This window comes from Herpailurus yagouaroundi, unplaced genomic scaffold, assembly GCF_014898765.1.
Source record: "Herpailurus yagouaroundi ecotype Mexico unplaced genomic scaffold, PumYag 185, whole genome shotgun sequence".
NCBI classification, from domain to species: Eukaryota; Metazoa; Chordata; class Mammalia; order Carnivora; family Felidae; genus Herpailurus; species Herpailurus yagouaroundi.
The window spans coordinates 5248474-5263524 of record NW_024412416.1 but is presented as its reverse complement, the minus strand read 5'-3'; the positions used below and the strand labels follow the sequence as shown (position 1 = coordinate 5263524).

At 54.3% G+C, this 15051-nt stretch overlaps 1 protein-coding gene across 1 annotated transcript in view; it reads right to left on the bottom strand.

The window, feature by feature from the left end:
- Positions 1-7627: 7627 nt before the first annotated feature.
- CRTC3 (CREB regulated transcription coactivator 3) overlaps positions 7628-15051 on the bottom strand; it is a gene marked incomplete at its 5' end in the record, with an annotated part of 102201 nt that continues 94777 nt past the window's right edge. Inside the window, 4 exons of the mRNA XM_040493399.1 lie at positions 7628-11040; positions 11473-11572; positions 13771-13851; positions 13935-14135. Coding sequence (XP_040349333.1) covers positions 10832-11040; positions 11473-11572; positions 13771-13851; positions 13935-14135 — 591 coding nt within the window. The remainder of the gene's footprint in view (positions 11041-11472; positions 11573-13770; positions 13852-13934; positions 14136-15051) is intronic.

Below are 15051 nucleotides of genomic sequence, written 5' to 3'. Positions count from 1 at the left end.
AGGGACTTTAAATACGTTATCTCTGGTCGCGTTTAGAGGGTTGGGTTGGGATTGGGCAGCTTTGCAAAGCTGCCATCTTGATTCAATCTCTCGGTCGTTAATCCTTACGTAATTGTACAATTTATTTCTCTTACGGTTTCTTGTGTTTTTAAATTTGATTTTCTCTTGTGTGTCAACTATACTAAAAAAAAAAAAAAAACAATATTTTTAAAATTTTCTCCCAAGTTTTCAGGTCTAGAATCATATCACCTGGAAGTGATAATGATCATTTTACCAAAAAAAGAAAAAAATCTACTGAGTCACATTCACATTCACACAAACGAGACGACCAGGCAGACTATTTTGAATTGGAGAAAGAAAGAAAAAAAAAAAATCAGCTGTGGACCAGAGGCTGCCGGCCAGCAAGTCCCACGACAGGTGCCCGTAAAGGTTTGTAGAGGCAGCGAGAGAACACCAGGGGGCGCTCTTCACGGGCAGCAGCCCATCTCCATTTCCCATTCAAGTTTCAGGTGCGGCTTCTGGGGTGGTCGCTTGCTTTTATTAACATTGGTAACCAGTAGATGCAATAATAATATTCACGGACTGGTCAGAGGCCTCTCTCAGGCTTCTTGGAGCCTGGGCCCACGGGCATGTCGGAAATGCTGGGTGACTTCTCCTCCTCTTGAGCTCTTTCTCCCTGTTGGACGCATCCTTTCCCCTCTCTTCGTCTGGTCCTTTCAAAGTCTCTAATTCCCCCCTGCATCCTGCCCTCACCCATCCCTACCTGTTTCCACGCCTTTCCCAGCAGGTTCCATAGAACTTCCGGCTCACAAGGTGGGCCCAGAACACAGGATTCAGGGCTAAATAAGCTTGAGAAATGCTGCCCTACCACATCAACCTCCTGGAGGTGGGTTGGCACATTAAAGCTTCTGGAAAGTCCTTCGGTAAGACATCTGATCGCTGCCGCTGCACCCAAGCAGCCAGCCCACCTCAGGCCTGTGGGACGCTCATCTGTGCACCCGTCATTAGCATCCTGTGAGCCCGAGATTGCCAGGCCTTGGCAGGGAGGTGGGGAACTGGACAGCACTGTCTGTGATGGCTAGAGGTGTGTGACAATGTGACACTAGGAATTCCCCGGAGCGAGGCCAGGGACAGCTACCTGCAGCAGGAAGTGAAACGTCTCGCCAGCTCCCACCACCACCACCTGATCCAGAAGGCAGGGCCAGCAACACGAGCCGGCGGGGGGGGGGGGGGGGGGGGGGGCGGGGGCGGCAGGATGGCCACCCCGGCTGGGGACCAGAGCTGCAGTGATTCTCACGCTACGCCTCAAGAGTTCGGTCTTTGCGAGCTGGCCGCTGAAGTCCTCACTCCCGGGGACTCCTGGGGACTTTTGAGGTTAGTGGAGCTGCACAGGCTCAGAGGAACAGGCAAAGAAGCAGGCACAATGCTAGCTGCTCGGGGGCCTCGGTGGAAGCCTCCCCTCTGGGGCACTGCCGTGAATGTGGCTCAATTTCAATGACACCCGGACTCTGTGTCTCTCCCACTCAAGCTTCGGGTTCCCGGGAGAGAACGTCCGATCGGCCAGATGGATCAAGCAAGAGCGGCCAGGGGACTGGGGCTGGGTTGGCCTGGCTTCCGGGAAGGGAGGTCCCGGCTTGCGAGGCTCCCCCATCAGTAACCCCAGCCCTGGCAAGGTGCAGGGCTTGCTGAGGGGAAACGCAGCCCTTGTGGAAACTGGTTAAGGAAGAGTCGGTACTCACGAGGCCCGGCTTTGAGCAGGTGGAGACTAAGCATCCTCTGAGGTGAGTCCTGAGGCTCCGGAACCAGGAAAGAGCTGAGGATGACCCCTGCACCCTGGCCAGACTGGCCGGTCCCCCCGGTTCCTTAGGGAGAGAAGATGGGGGCTCAGACAGGACCCCTCTGCGTGCCGAGAAAATTCTATTCAGTGCTCCTTCCAGAGTGTGAGCTTGGTGGTCTCAGCAAATCCTTTTACTGTGTTTCTGAAGTCCGGTAATAAAGGGCTGACTTATTAAAAAGAATTACGGCAAACATGACAAGCTAACATTTAGGGAGCACTTACTAGGGGCAGGCACAAGCCCACGAGGTGGGCATCGTCGTCCCCATTTTATAGATGAGGAGACTGAAGCACACAGAGGCCACTGACTGGCCCTGGCTTCACAGCCAGGATGGGCAGAGACACGTTTGAACCCAGGTCTCTAATTCCAGAGCCCATGCGCTCAGCCCCTAAGCAATATTGCCTCTAGGTCTGGTTCCTTGCAACGCAGGCTGACCGCACGTCTCTCTTTGGTTGGCCATCCCTGATTATGTCCGTTGTCCTGGCACGATTATTGTTTTTATTAAAAAAATTGTTTAATGTTTATTTGTTTTTGAGAGAGACAGACAGGCAGAGAGGAAGAGGAGGAGGGGCAGAGAGAGGGAGACGCACCGTCTGAAGCAGGCTCCAGGCTCTGAGCTGTCAGCACAGACCCCGACGCGGGGCTCGAACTCATGAACTGTTAAGATCATGACCTGAGCCGAAGTCGGACACTTAACCGACTGAGCCCCCCAGGCACCCCCGTCCTGGCATAATTATGAATAGTGTCTGCTTTGCCTCTCAGAAAGTGTCCAGGTTTGGATGATGAATTTTAAGGAAACTAGGCTAGCTGGAACCTAGGTTGTCATGGCAAGATGCTGGTGGGCAGAGTTTGGAAACCCCAGTTTGCAGCTACCTCTCCCAACCCCAGAACCCTGCCTCTGGTGTTCATCCCCCTGGGACAGACCTCCATTGTGCTATCACTGCCTCCCGGTTACTTGGACACCTTGCAAACTGGCCTTCCAAGGTTTCTGTGGCTCTAGGGTTCTTTGTTTATATTCTCCCCGTCCCCACCCCTCTCATATGAACTTACCAGGTTGTCTCCCTGTTTCCATTCCTTAGCCTATCAAAGAGGCCGTTGTCCCAATGTTCCCAGGTGAGGGCAGCTGTGCTCTGAGTGTTTTCCCTGGCAGTGGATACCAAAGTGTGGGGCTTTTGAACCTTCTTGTCCAAATTTGCAGATGTGTCCTGGAAGCAGAGGCCTTGGGCTCTCCACTGAGACCGGCTGTCCTGGAGAGGTTGCAGATGGAAAGGATGACTTTGGGTGCCATTCAACTGGGCACCGGGTTGTCAGAATTGAGTCAGACACCGTCCTCGCCTCAAGCTGCTCATAGACCAGAGGGAAGCCAGACTCTACAACAAAATCAGTTCTAGGGTTAATAAAGTAAAGCTGTGGGACAAAGTACAGCTCAAGCACAAAAGAGAAAACGGATAGAGAAAGTGCATCGGTCAACCATCACCGCAGCAATGCTGCGTAACAAATGGCCCTTTCATTCAATGGCTTACATTATAAGCATGTACTTCTGACCCCACTGCCAGTTTTGCTGGGCCTAGCTAGATTGGCTCCTGGCAGGGGTTTGGTTGAGGTCTGTCTTGGAACGAGCGAGCTATGCAGGGGGGATCTGTGCTCCTAGCAATGACGGAAGCCCAAGTAGGCATGCTCTGCCACCAAGCCCATGTCGTGGTTGGCTCCACGTCTGGTCTCTAAACATCTCATCACTCTTCCCACAGTGGGAGAGGAGGGAAGTAAATATTTGCCAAATAATGATCCAAACGTCACAGAAGGGCTTCACAGGGGAGGTGGCATTTGACCTAGGCACTGAAGAAGTTGGATTTCTCCAAGTGCAGACAGGAGAGGGCACTGCTGTTAATGGGATGAAATGTACGGGGGTGAGGGTAGTGATGGGAAACATGGTCATGGAGGTTCCCTGGGCCAGAAGCCTGGCCTGTCCTTTCTTTCAACACAATATTCCATACCCCTCTCTGCACCCCCACCCCCTAGGCGTTTCCCTTCTTTCCAAAATCTAAAACTTCAACTGTGTATCACCACATACAAGTTCAAGACTCGGTTTTCAGCAAGGAATCATCTTGGTGAGTGCAGTGCTTGACCCAACACTGGGGATTTGTGCCGGTTTCACCGGGCATCCGTCAGCCCTTTCGACCATCCACCTACCCCCGGGCTGTGCTTCAGGTCTCCAGACCTGCAGCCTGGCAGCCGCAACCCAGAGGCTGGGACCAACAGGACCCTCTCGGGGAACAGAGTCCTTGAAGGCCAAGTCAAGGTGTCCGGAGGAGCTCCCAGCTGAAGGACTCGGGAACAGAGGACCAGGAAGCTCATTTGGAAAGGACTGGCCGTGAGCAGAACACCCATATGCTTGCACGGAACTGAGCCAAACAATGGTGGGAAGGATGGTTACAGGACAGGATGCAAGGAGCACAGAACTCGACAATGTAAAAATAAGAACTCACAGCTTCTGGGAGGGGAAGGGGATAGGAAGCGGGTGAGCTCATTTCCTCGTCCCAAATCACCGGCTGTCAAGAGATGCCATCTACAGTGGAAACATGTTTAAAGAATGAATCCAGCCTCTTGGTATTTTTCTTTCCTTTTAGGGAAATAATTGAGAAACATAAGAAGCACAATCATTTGCAGTTGGGCAATGTCTTCAGTTACATCCAGGCTTCCTTTTGTTCTGTTGAACTTAAGTACTTTCCCCCCCGAAGAGCGTGTATCATTGCAGGAGCCCTTTTCTGGGAAAGATTTCCATCCGTCCATCTGTCCTTCTCTCTGAAATGGACAGAGAAAGAGGTCGCTGCCGAGAATTCTGGGGGCGCTGGTGTCCACTGGAGCATTTTCTGTTTGTACTTTTGAGTGTGACACGAGTGTCTCATAACGAGCGGGGCGCTATTCTAAAAACAAAACCTTAAAAAAAAAATACATTTCTGGAAAAGAGAAATGGGGCGGGGGTGGCTCCGGAGCTCCCGCCCAGCCGCCCCCCCCCCCCCCCCTCCCCCTCCCCCCTCCTCCCTCCCCCCCTCCGCGGTGAGGACGCTCGTCGTCCCCGTTGGTGGCCGGGGCGGGGCGGGGCCGGGCCCCCAGCTGCGAGGTCACCGCGGGAGGGCGAGGCCACGCGGTTTCCGCAGCTCCGCTTGCACAACTGAGCCTCGGGAGCCCCGTGCTGCGGCCGGTGGGAGGCGCCCGGCCTGGGGCGCAGAGCGTGTGCCCCGCCTTGAGCCGGGTGACTGCGCCTCTTATAAACCCAGGAAGTCACCCTGTCCTGCCTTACGTTCAGGTGGCCGTGAGGGACGTGTGGTGGGCAGTGTCTGGCGTCCGCGGCTGAGTGGTCACTGGACAGACCTCTCGGTGCACTCGGCGGTCAGAGGATCCAGTTGGAACCAGCACGGCCTCCACCCCGGTCCAGAGGCTAAATTTAAGAGGGTCAGGTGGCTCAATCCAGCTGTTTCTGGGTCGGAACAGCCACTCTTATGGTCTCAGCTCCATCTAGTGTCCACACTGGGACATAGTCGCATGTAAGGGGCTTCTTGATTTCCATACTTGCCAAGGGTACAGCATTCATTAGGCCAATAGGACGAAAATAAGGTCAAAACATTCCTCTCTGTACTAGGATTTCGTATTTGAAAGCGAGCATTGTACAAGTTCAGTGCTACGAAAGGCTTGTGCCTCCTGCCTTTGGGAGGGCAGCATATTCACACAACAGACAATACCTGTAACGATTGACATTTATTGAATGTTTGTCAGGTGCTGGGCACAATTGTAGGTCCTTTGTGTGAGTTCATTTTACCCTCCACGGCGCTATTAAATGGGGGGGGGGGGAGGGCGCTTATTGTCCCGTTTTATAGATAGGGACCCTGAGGCACACAGTGAAATTCGTTACTCTGTTGATTTCTGAAGGCACGTTGAGGCTGTCTTACGGGGCTGGAGGTGAGGAGGTAGCCAGGCCATGAGGCTGAGGAGAGAATGGAGGCTGAGATGGCCCTGGGACTCGGGCTGGGTCTGACAAGTGAAGGGGAGGGGTGTGCAGGACGGCTTGCATCCAGCTTTACTGTCAGGGTGGAGACCGTGGTCTCAGAGGGAGCATACAGGAGTTTGAGAGTATTTCCTGAGCACCTGCTACATGCCAGGCCCGGAGAAGGGTACTTTAGTGCGCAAGTGTGGCCCCTGTCCTGGCAGTCTAGACTCCCGCGGAGAAGGCGGATGTCCAAGGGTGATTATGGGTGCTCGCTGGTGCACACAGATCCACGAAGGACGAAGGCAGCTGGCGGCATGGGGTGGGGTGCAGGTGAACCTGAGCGAACAGGTGGGTGGGGTAGGGGGCTGCGTGTGGGGGTCTACTTGGAGCACTGGACAGGTGGCCTGGGGACCGCTGATCTGACGTGGAAAAGATGGCCAGGGAGGAGGGTACACGGAGGAAATGGACATGTGACCTGAGTGAACAAGAACCAAAGAGAGGGTTTGGGGGGGAAGCGAGTGGCCACAGGGCTTAAAGGTCAGGAGAGGGACTGGACAGGCGAGAGGGGCTGGGACCGGGTGTTGGGCAGAGGGGTTTGCAGCCGGGTCAAGAGAAGGGTATGAGTAGAGCATGATCAACTCTTCCAGGAGGGAGAGCAGACAAGGTGATGGTCCAAGGAGAAGCCAGGTTGGGGAAGGGTTGTTTCCTTCTGTTTGCTGTTAGTGAGGAGGAGACAAGGCATATATGTACAGGAAGAAGAGTCTGGAGAGGGATGAGGTCTGGGGCAGCGGGACGTTACCGCAGGAAGAGCAGATCAGCCACCGTGTGGCAAGCGAGAACTAGGCAAGGTGGCGGGGGAAGGTACTGGGGAGGGACAGAGATTTGGGGTAATTTGGGAAAGGCGGAGGGACGGACGGCAGGTGGGGCGCTGAGGGAGCTGCCCCCAGGGGCCTGAATGTCTGGGCGTCTGGAGAGGGGAGTTCCGGAACACTCCTGAGAGGCAGGAGAGGATCAGCTTAGGGGACAGAGTGGGGTTGCTGGTCTTCTCCTGTGGGGATCCCAGCAGGGAAAGGCCGAGGATCAGAGCCGAAGGAGGGCTGCGACCCTGTCATGGAGGCCACTGCTCAGGGAAGGGGGGAAAGCCAGGAGAGGCCCGCGAGGCCGAAAGAAGGGTCAAGGGAGAGAATTCTCAGTGGGGTCAAAGGACAGGGTGTGTGTGGACCAGAGCAGACATGGTGGCCCAGAAAGTTGGGCCAAAGACGGGATTTCTGAGTAAGCCTTCGGCAGAGTCACCTTTGTGACAAGCCCTGGACGTGGCTGAGGAGATGGGTCTGAAGGAGGCACGGCTGGGGTAGAGGGCATGGGGGTGAATTGGCCTGGAAACCTGCTGGAAAGTGGAGGGGACAGGGCTGGGCAGAAAACAGAGCCCAAGCTCTTGGCGAGGAGGGGAGTGCTGGGGGTGGGGGCAGAATATGACAGCAGAACACCGGGAGAAGGAGCATCAGTGGCCTGAACCTCCAAAGGGGAGGGGTCTTAGGTGAGGGCCGGAGCAGGGGTCTGGAAGGGGCGCTGCCAGGCCACCCTCTGCCCTTGGTACCCACGGCTTCAGAGGAACCACGTGCCCAATTTCAGGCCCCGCTCTCCCGGGCACAGGGGCAAGAGCGCGTGTTAGGAACACACGACAAGCGGGGCCCACGCAGGACCCGCCGAGCCAAGGACCCGGAAGCCCAGCGACAGGCCTAGCTGCGAAGGCGGCGCTTCCCCAAGTTCACGTCGCCCGAGGCTGAAGGAAAACACCAAGCGCAGATACAACCTTATTGTGCTGCTTTTAATTACGAAAGATGTAAAACGACGTATTATAAAACTTGGAAGCTACTTTATACAAATTCCAATCTTTAAATATTGTTTAACAAGGGACCTGGGAGTTAGGACACTGGCAGAAAGTCTGATTAGTTGCTGTGAGGGCTCCTTCGCCAAGCAACGGAACCCTCTGTGCATGACAGAGCCGACGGGAGTCAGAGCTGGAAAGGTCTTCGAATGCGCACGTGGGCCGGCACACAGGAGAAGTGAGATGGGACAAAGGAGAATTTGTGGTGGTTTTGACGTGATCAAAAAATGTTTCTCCTAACACCGTGTGTCCTAAAAACCACAACTGTATGGAAATGAGGGAAAAAATGGAACACAGATAGGTTTTTAGTTCTATATTGTTTAACTGCTAATAAATGAGAATAGTACAGCCATCGGTTTCTTGTAACAAGACTAAATATTGGAAGATAGTTTATTCTGGTGTATGCAGCCACTTCAGATGCCGAGGGCCTCGCCTGGTTTGTTGCAAAGGCAGCGATGAGCGTAGGCTTACGCGCTGGAGGTCGGAGGGACACCCGTCCGCGGGTGTCCTTGACACTGGCTAAGCAAAGTGGGTTGTATAATGCCCAACACCTTTTCACGGGAAAAGAATGGGCTGGTGGACCTAAGGACAAATTTAATTCAGTGCTAAACCTCATTGTCGTCATTACACTCCCCCAGACAAGTCACTTTTCCTGGGAGCCTCTGCACCAGTCCCAGGGAGAATGCCCTAGGGACGGCGGGTCTGCACCACGCGGGTCCCAGGCATCACACTATACAGGCAGGACTGCTGTGCAGACAGAGGGCTGGGCCCCCAGCCCCACGGGTAAGGCACTGTGCAAAGAGTGGGTTATGCTGGTACCTAAAAAAAAAAAAACAAAACCAAACTCCTAACAGGGGCAGCGATCCCTGATCCCCGTCTGAGAGGCCAGGTCAGATTTCCCGGGGCCTGTGGCACAGGGCAGGCAGCACGGAGCCGGCTTCTTCCGCACGCTGGGGAATGGCGTAGCATCACAGGGAAAAGGCTTGTGCTTTAACAAAGAGTCACCCCCTCCCGAGATCCTCAGTATGAAAGTTTTAACTGGGAATGGGGCTTGGAGCTCAGGCAAGGACCCTGGGTGGATTTCCTAATTCAACGGCAGAGATTTGGGGCTAACGTGAAGCGGGGGACTCGGGCCCCACAGAGGCAGCTGTGCCATCAGGGTTATTTGTAAGACTGCAGGTGACGTGATCCCTCTGGAGACAGAAATGGAAAGAGGTCTGCAGAGGTTAACAGCCCAGGATCCCATTACGGACTCCTCTCGTCGTGGGGCACAGGGCGGTCTTGCTGCTGTGGGTGGGGGCGGTCCAGCAACCTTCAGCGACTCTGCCGGTGTCTCTGGAAAAGGCCGTGGCTGTCCCGGCATAAGTTCCAGCGTCTTCCAGCTTTCCTTCAGTGCTCCTCTCCTCCCCGGCCCCTCCTGCCATGCCCACATTCTGCCCCATTGCCCAGGCCCATCCCCAGAGGTGCTCTTCAAACCCACCCGTCAGGCGTGTGGCCAGGGGTTAGGTCAGAAGGCCGGCAGTGGTGGAAATCCGCTAACACTACTTTATGCTAAAGTACTAATGACTAATGATAGCTTCATGATTTAGGCCTTCCTTTTACTGCAGACTGTTTCTTCGATCTCAAAGAATGATGGTCTTTTTTGAAAGCAATTTAGAGCACAACACGGATCTGAAAGGAAAAAGATCTTTGGAGCTCGGGGCCTGGCCGGGATCCCCGGGGTCCCAGTGCCTGGGAGGCCCCAGTTTGCTCGGTGCCGTTCCGGTGGCGCTCAGAAGACAGCTTCCACCTACCTGCTGTGGCGCACACCCTCGAGGAGATCGGGGTGCCCTGTCTCATCGTGAATTTGGTCACCTAGTGTTAAAAGCATATTAAAGTGCATGCTGAACACGCACAAGTGTTCCAAAAAAAAAAAGCTAAAGCCTTGAGGTTTGGCAGGGAATGGGGGTACGCGAAAGATTAGACTGCCTCGTAGTGAGGCAGATTCATTCATTCCTCCGTTCGTCCGTTCATGCATTCAATGCACAGTTATGAGCACCTACTGAGTGCTGGCACTTGTTAGGAACTAGGGGTCTGATAACGAATAAGGCACGGTCCCTGCCCTCGGGGAGCTTACAGCCTATCAGCCTAGCGGGGTTACATTCACACTCCCATGGCACAGAGAAACCCCCCCACCCCCCACCTTGCTGCTCAGACCTCCCGCCACCCCCTCCCAGCCGACTGCAGAGGGGGAGGCCGGCACCTGTCTGGAGCTCACCTGGAAGACATCGTGTGTCTTGCCCTCCATGCTTTCCGCCCCAGCCGTCAAGAGGAAGCACTTTCCTCTTTTCGGGCTCATCCGTTACCAGGGGACTTTTGTTTGTTTTCAGTGACTGAATAAAATAGTCCTCCCTTTCCCCCCTCGTCCACAGGAAGAGGTGTCCCAAAGCAGCAGAAAGGAGATTACATACTTGGAGAAGACAAACGAGCATTCAGTTTGCGAAACTCGGGTCTGTGCTTGAAATCGTGGGAAGAATTCTTCATATTGGAATTAAGGCATCTCCGAGATCACGGCCGTCTGCCGTGCCCCGGGACCGCCCGCCACCAGCTGGCGGGTGCCCGGCCGGAAGCGCGAGGGCGGAGGCGGCCTCGCGGTGCTGTGGTACCGTTGCTCGTGGCTGAGCCAGCTCCCGGAGGCCCGTGGCCCCCAACCGCCTCCGCTCCGGGCCCGATCTTCAGTGTTGACTGACATCAGTGGTTCTGGGCACAGCACCAGGCGACTGCCGCCCCCATCACAGGGTTCTTTTCTGCTTGTACACATGGACCGACTAGAGGGCCGAGAAAAAGACGCACCGGGCACGGTGATGACCGAGTCGTTGGGAGGCTCCCGGTCAGGTCAGCCGGCCTGCAGAGCATAACCCTCGCCGCAGGCCGGTGAGGCCGTGCATGGCTCTCTGGTCTAGAATAAGCCACGGCGTAGGAGACGGGACCTCGTCGCAAAGCCAGGAGTCATGGCGTTGGCTCCTGCCGTGTCAGAGGCCCGAGATGACTCAAGCCCGGTGGGCAGGGGGGGTAGCTGGCTCCATTCCGTGCCGTCCTATTTCGGCGCCTTCAGAAAAGAATTCTGGTCCTGGTCTGTTCTGTTCACAGTCGGTCAGCCCGAAACGTCTCTTCAACAGAGGGGTCGAGCAGGCCCATGCTGGAGTCACTTAGCATGTTGAGTCCGTCCAGGCTCAGGGGTTCGATCTGGAGCTCTTCTTCCAGAGGAAATGGAGTGTCCGGGTGCAGGCTGGCCTCGGGCATGCCCGCCAGCGCACTGCTGAGGTCTTTGAACAGGCTGGTACTCGAGTCTTCTGGAGGGAGCAGCAAGGGGGAAAACAGGGCGGGTTAAGAGGCACACCCAACGGAGGAGATCCCCTCAGAGGCCGTCCCTGTCGTCCTCCCCCCGTGACAGTGACTGCCTGTGTCCCACCCACTCCCAGGCGTCCAGGCGGCTCTAGAATCTACGCGCTTTTCTGTCAGTTCCACGACCCTCCCATTTTTGCAGGCTTTTCTCCCTTTGAACTTCAAACTAACTAGTTCGGAAAAGGCTTGGGGCACCAGGCCCTTTCCCCACTGGCTCGCCGTCTCTGGGGCCGGGCACCTGTATTTCAAAAAGGCAACGCTGTGCCGGAGACCTTAATTTTTGGCCTCATCTGATGTCGTGTATCCTATCTCACGACGGTGTGTGTGAAGGCACAACGAAACGAACACGGTAAGGAGGCTGAGGGCTGGCCCACGCTCACCTGTCAGGATGGTGTTTGGGAAATTCCCGCAGTTGGAATACAGGTTTGGTCTCAAGTGAAACGCGTCCTGTTCTCGCGGACCTTGTTCCACCAGGGGCACCTGGAAGCATCCAACGTTACACTGTAAGGAATGACCTCTGCTTCCAAGGAGAGAATAATGCAAGGTGCTCCCAGAGCAAGACCGTCTTAGGGTCCCTTCTCTCTAGGATCCCACACAGAATATTCCTCTCAGGCAAGCAGGTGCTCGGGTGGAGGAGCGGGTCCCTGAGGCCCACAGTGTGGATGGCTCGTCCCCGTTCACACACGGCCGGGCCCACTAAGCCATTAGGAGACATCAACAGTCATGGTCTCTGCTGCAGCTCTGGTCTCACACCTTCTCCCCCCAGCCACAGCAAGGCCTTTGGACACACCGTCCGTGGGAGCCCTCCAAAGGTTCCAGGTGTCACCAAGGAAGTGATGTGACCAATGGACTCTTTCCCCCTTTGGTTTCTAGAAAAATGAGGAGGTGATACCCTTTCCTTCTCAGGTGAAGGAACCCTAGGCAGGGCCCTCTCCATGAGAAAGCCTCGGTGACGACTGGTCAGAACTGGACACTGTCTCTGGTGCCTTTCCAGAAGTGCATATTCCAAACTATTTTTTAAAAATCTTTCAAAAGTATGCATTCCTATCATTTTTCAGGGAGACTCTCTGACTCATAAACTAAACCGGCTTCTTCAGAAAATGAGAAGGCAGGGACTACTGGTTTATGCCATGAGTCTTTACCATGGCCCACTCGGGAAACATCTGTTATTTATTTATTTTACTGTTGTAATTGTTATTAAGACCCGTAGGGGCGCCTGGATGGCTCTGCCAGTGAAGCATCCGACTCCAGGTTTGCGGTCAGATCATGATCTCACGGTTTGTTGGGATGGAGCCCATGTCTTTGTCTTTGCCGGGCTCTGCGCTGACAGCAGGGAGCCTGCTTGGGATTCTCTCTCTTCCTCTTTCTGCCGCTCCCCTACTCGCACATGCTCACGCTCTCTCTCTCAAATAAAAAACATTGTAAAAATCTTAAAAAAAAAAAAAAAGATCTGTAAAATGCTCAAACCCTTCTCTTCTTAACCCATCCTAAGCCCAATCCACACTTAACACTATAAAATCTAGATATATTTTAAGTGATCGTTAGGGAGAACCTAAAAAGCAAAAGGAAGTGGTTGAATGAAAATATCTTAGGGGGGCTCCTGGGTGGCTCAGTCAGTTGAGCGTCTGACTCTTGATTTTGGCTCAGGTCACGATCTTATGGTTCATGGGATCAAACTCCACATCGGGCTCTGTGCTGACAGCATGGAGCCTGCTTGGGATTCTCTCTCTCCCTCTTTCTCTGAACCTTCCCCCACTTGCATACGCATGTATGTACCTTCCCCCCTCTCTCAAAAATAAACAGATATTTAAAAAAAAAAAAAAAAGAAGGGGTGCCTGGGTGGCTCAGTCAGTTAAGCATCCGACTTCGGCTCAGGTCACGATCTTGCAGTTTGTGAGTTCGAGCCCCACGCCGGGCTCCGTGCTAACAGCTCAGAGCCTGGAGCCCGCTTCGGATTCTGTGTCTCCTCCTCTCTCTGCCCCTCCCATGCTGATGCTTTGTCTCTCTCTCAGTAATAAATAAACATTTAAAAAAAGGCCTTACAGAAAAAAAAAAGAAGAGGGGAACCTGGGTGGCTCAGTCAGTTAAGCCTCCAACTCTTGGTTTCATCTCAGGTCATGATTTCACAACTCGTGGGTTCGAGCCCCTCAGTGGACTCTGCCCTGAGAGCATGGAGCCTGCTGGGGATCCTCTGTCTCCCTCTCTTTCTCTCTGCCCCTCCCCCACTCATGCTCTCTCTCAAAAATATGTAAATAAACTTTCTTTTAAATTTAAAAAAGAAAAAAAAAAAAAAAAGAAAAGAAAAGATCTTTTTGGTCCCACCTGAGACCCTCCTGTGTCTCAGTCTCCTCAGCAGGATAGATCAGTGGACCGTGGTGGTCCCTTCTGCCATAAGCCATGCTACAAGTCTGTGCCTAGACCGTCACCAGACGTCTCCTACCCGCTTCTGCAGAGGCCGGCCACTAAACAAGGCAGCCGGCACCAGCACCTGAGGGCTAGGGGAGATTCCAGGTCCCCTCGGCCACTGAACACACCCGAACCCAGGGCAGCGGAGCACCTAATCCAGGATGCCAGAGACTCCCCAGGGAAACGGCCGAGCTAGGTCAGTCTACACCCTGAACAGGCTCAACAGTGCGGTTCCTGGTCGAAGGAAGAGGCACGCCTGGGTGATCACTCACCTGTTGAGGAAAGGCCGGGCCTGGCCTCATGGACTGCTGGTCAAAGCTCACATCCGGGAAGAAGTTGGTCACAGGTGAACCCTTATTGGAATAAGGAAGGGAACGTTTAGCGTGGAACTCGGGGTAAACTAAGTGTTCCCTCCCGACCGGTGTTCAGGACCCACCTGGGCGGAGAGGAGCTGGAAGCCAGAAGGAGGCAGGGATGAGGCCACCTGCGGCTGCTGAGCGGGGGGCTCCTGGGCATGGGGCTGCTGCAGGAGGGGCTGGGGGAGATCCTGGGGGGTAGGGTAAGGGGGCGGCGGGGACACCTGGGTGTGAGCGTCTGTGGGCAGGAAGGAGAGCGGGCTTCGATCCGAGGACACCATCTGTAAAACAAAGCCACTAATTAGCTTTGGTTGGCGGTTCTAGCGGTAAATCCCTTCAGATTAGGAGCCGTCAAAGCGAGAGAAAAGCCCAACTTCTTCTTCCCCTGGGCCCTCTGTGCTAGGCTCCCACTTCTGCTCCTTCAAAGTGACCTTAAGTCTCACTTCCCCACAAAACAGTTCCCATTCAATGACAATTTCTCGTGTCTTTAAAAAAAAAAAAAAAGACAAAACAGAACCAAACACCTGCTAATTTAACCAGCATCCTCAGTGAAAATCATGTTTGTTTTTTTAAAGCCATAACTTCTGGTGTAAGTTGGGGAAAAAAAAAATAACTTATCTCTGCTGCCTCCCCAAACTCGACTCTAAAAACACTAGAACAACACTGAACAACAGGAAACAGCAATGAATTAACACTTTAAAAAGAAATAACACCAGAATAATAAACAGCACAGGGACGAGGAAAACGGGAGGGAAGAAAGTGGCAGCAAAATTTGGAGAACGAAAAGCGGATGGACGCACAGGCACTGGCTTAGCAGAGCTGAGAAAGACCAGAGGCAGTGGGGACCAACCAAGAGGCAGCCGGATTTCCATCACAGGGTCCCTGTGGCAGGCTGGGGGACAACAGGAAGCAGGGGTGAAGATCCAGAAGGATCCCCTCAGTTTGTGCAAGGCAAGGGTGGGCTTAGCCCTGGCCTGTGGGGAGACTGGGTGGGGGTGGGGGGGGGGCGCGGGGGACAGCGCTCTGGAGAGAACCCGGCTGAGGGACCGCAAGGCACAGCAGAGCCCAGGAGGTGAGGCGCTCTACTGAAAACACAGGGTTCAAGAGAGCTCACTACTGCATCTTGAGGCTTCCCCCTTTCTTCCCCAGCTTGGGTCTCGGAAGACGGGATGCTGGGCGTATGCCAGCGTCCTCTGG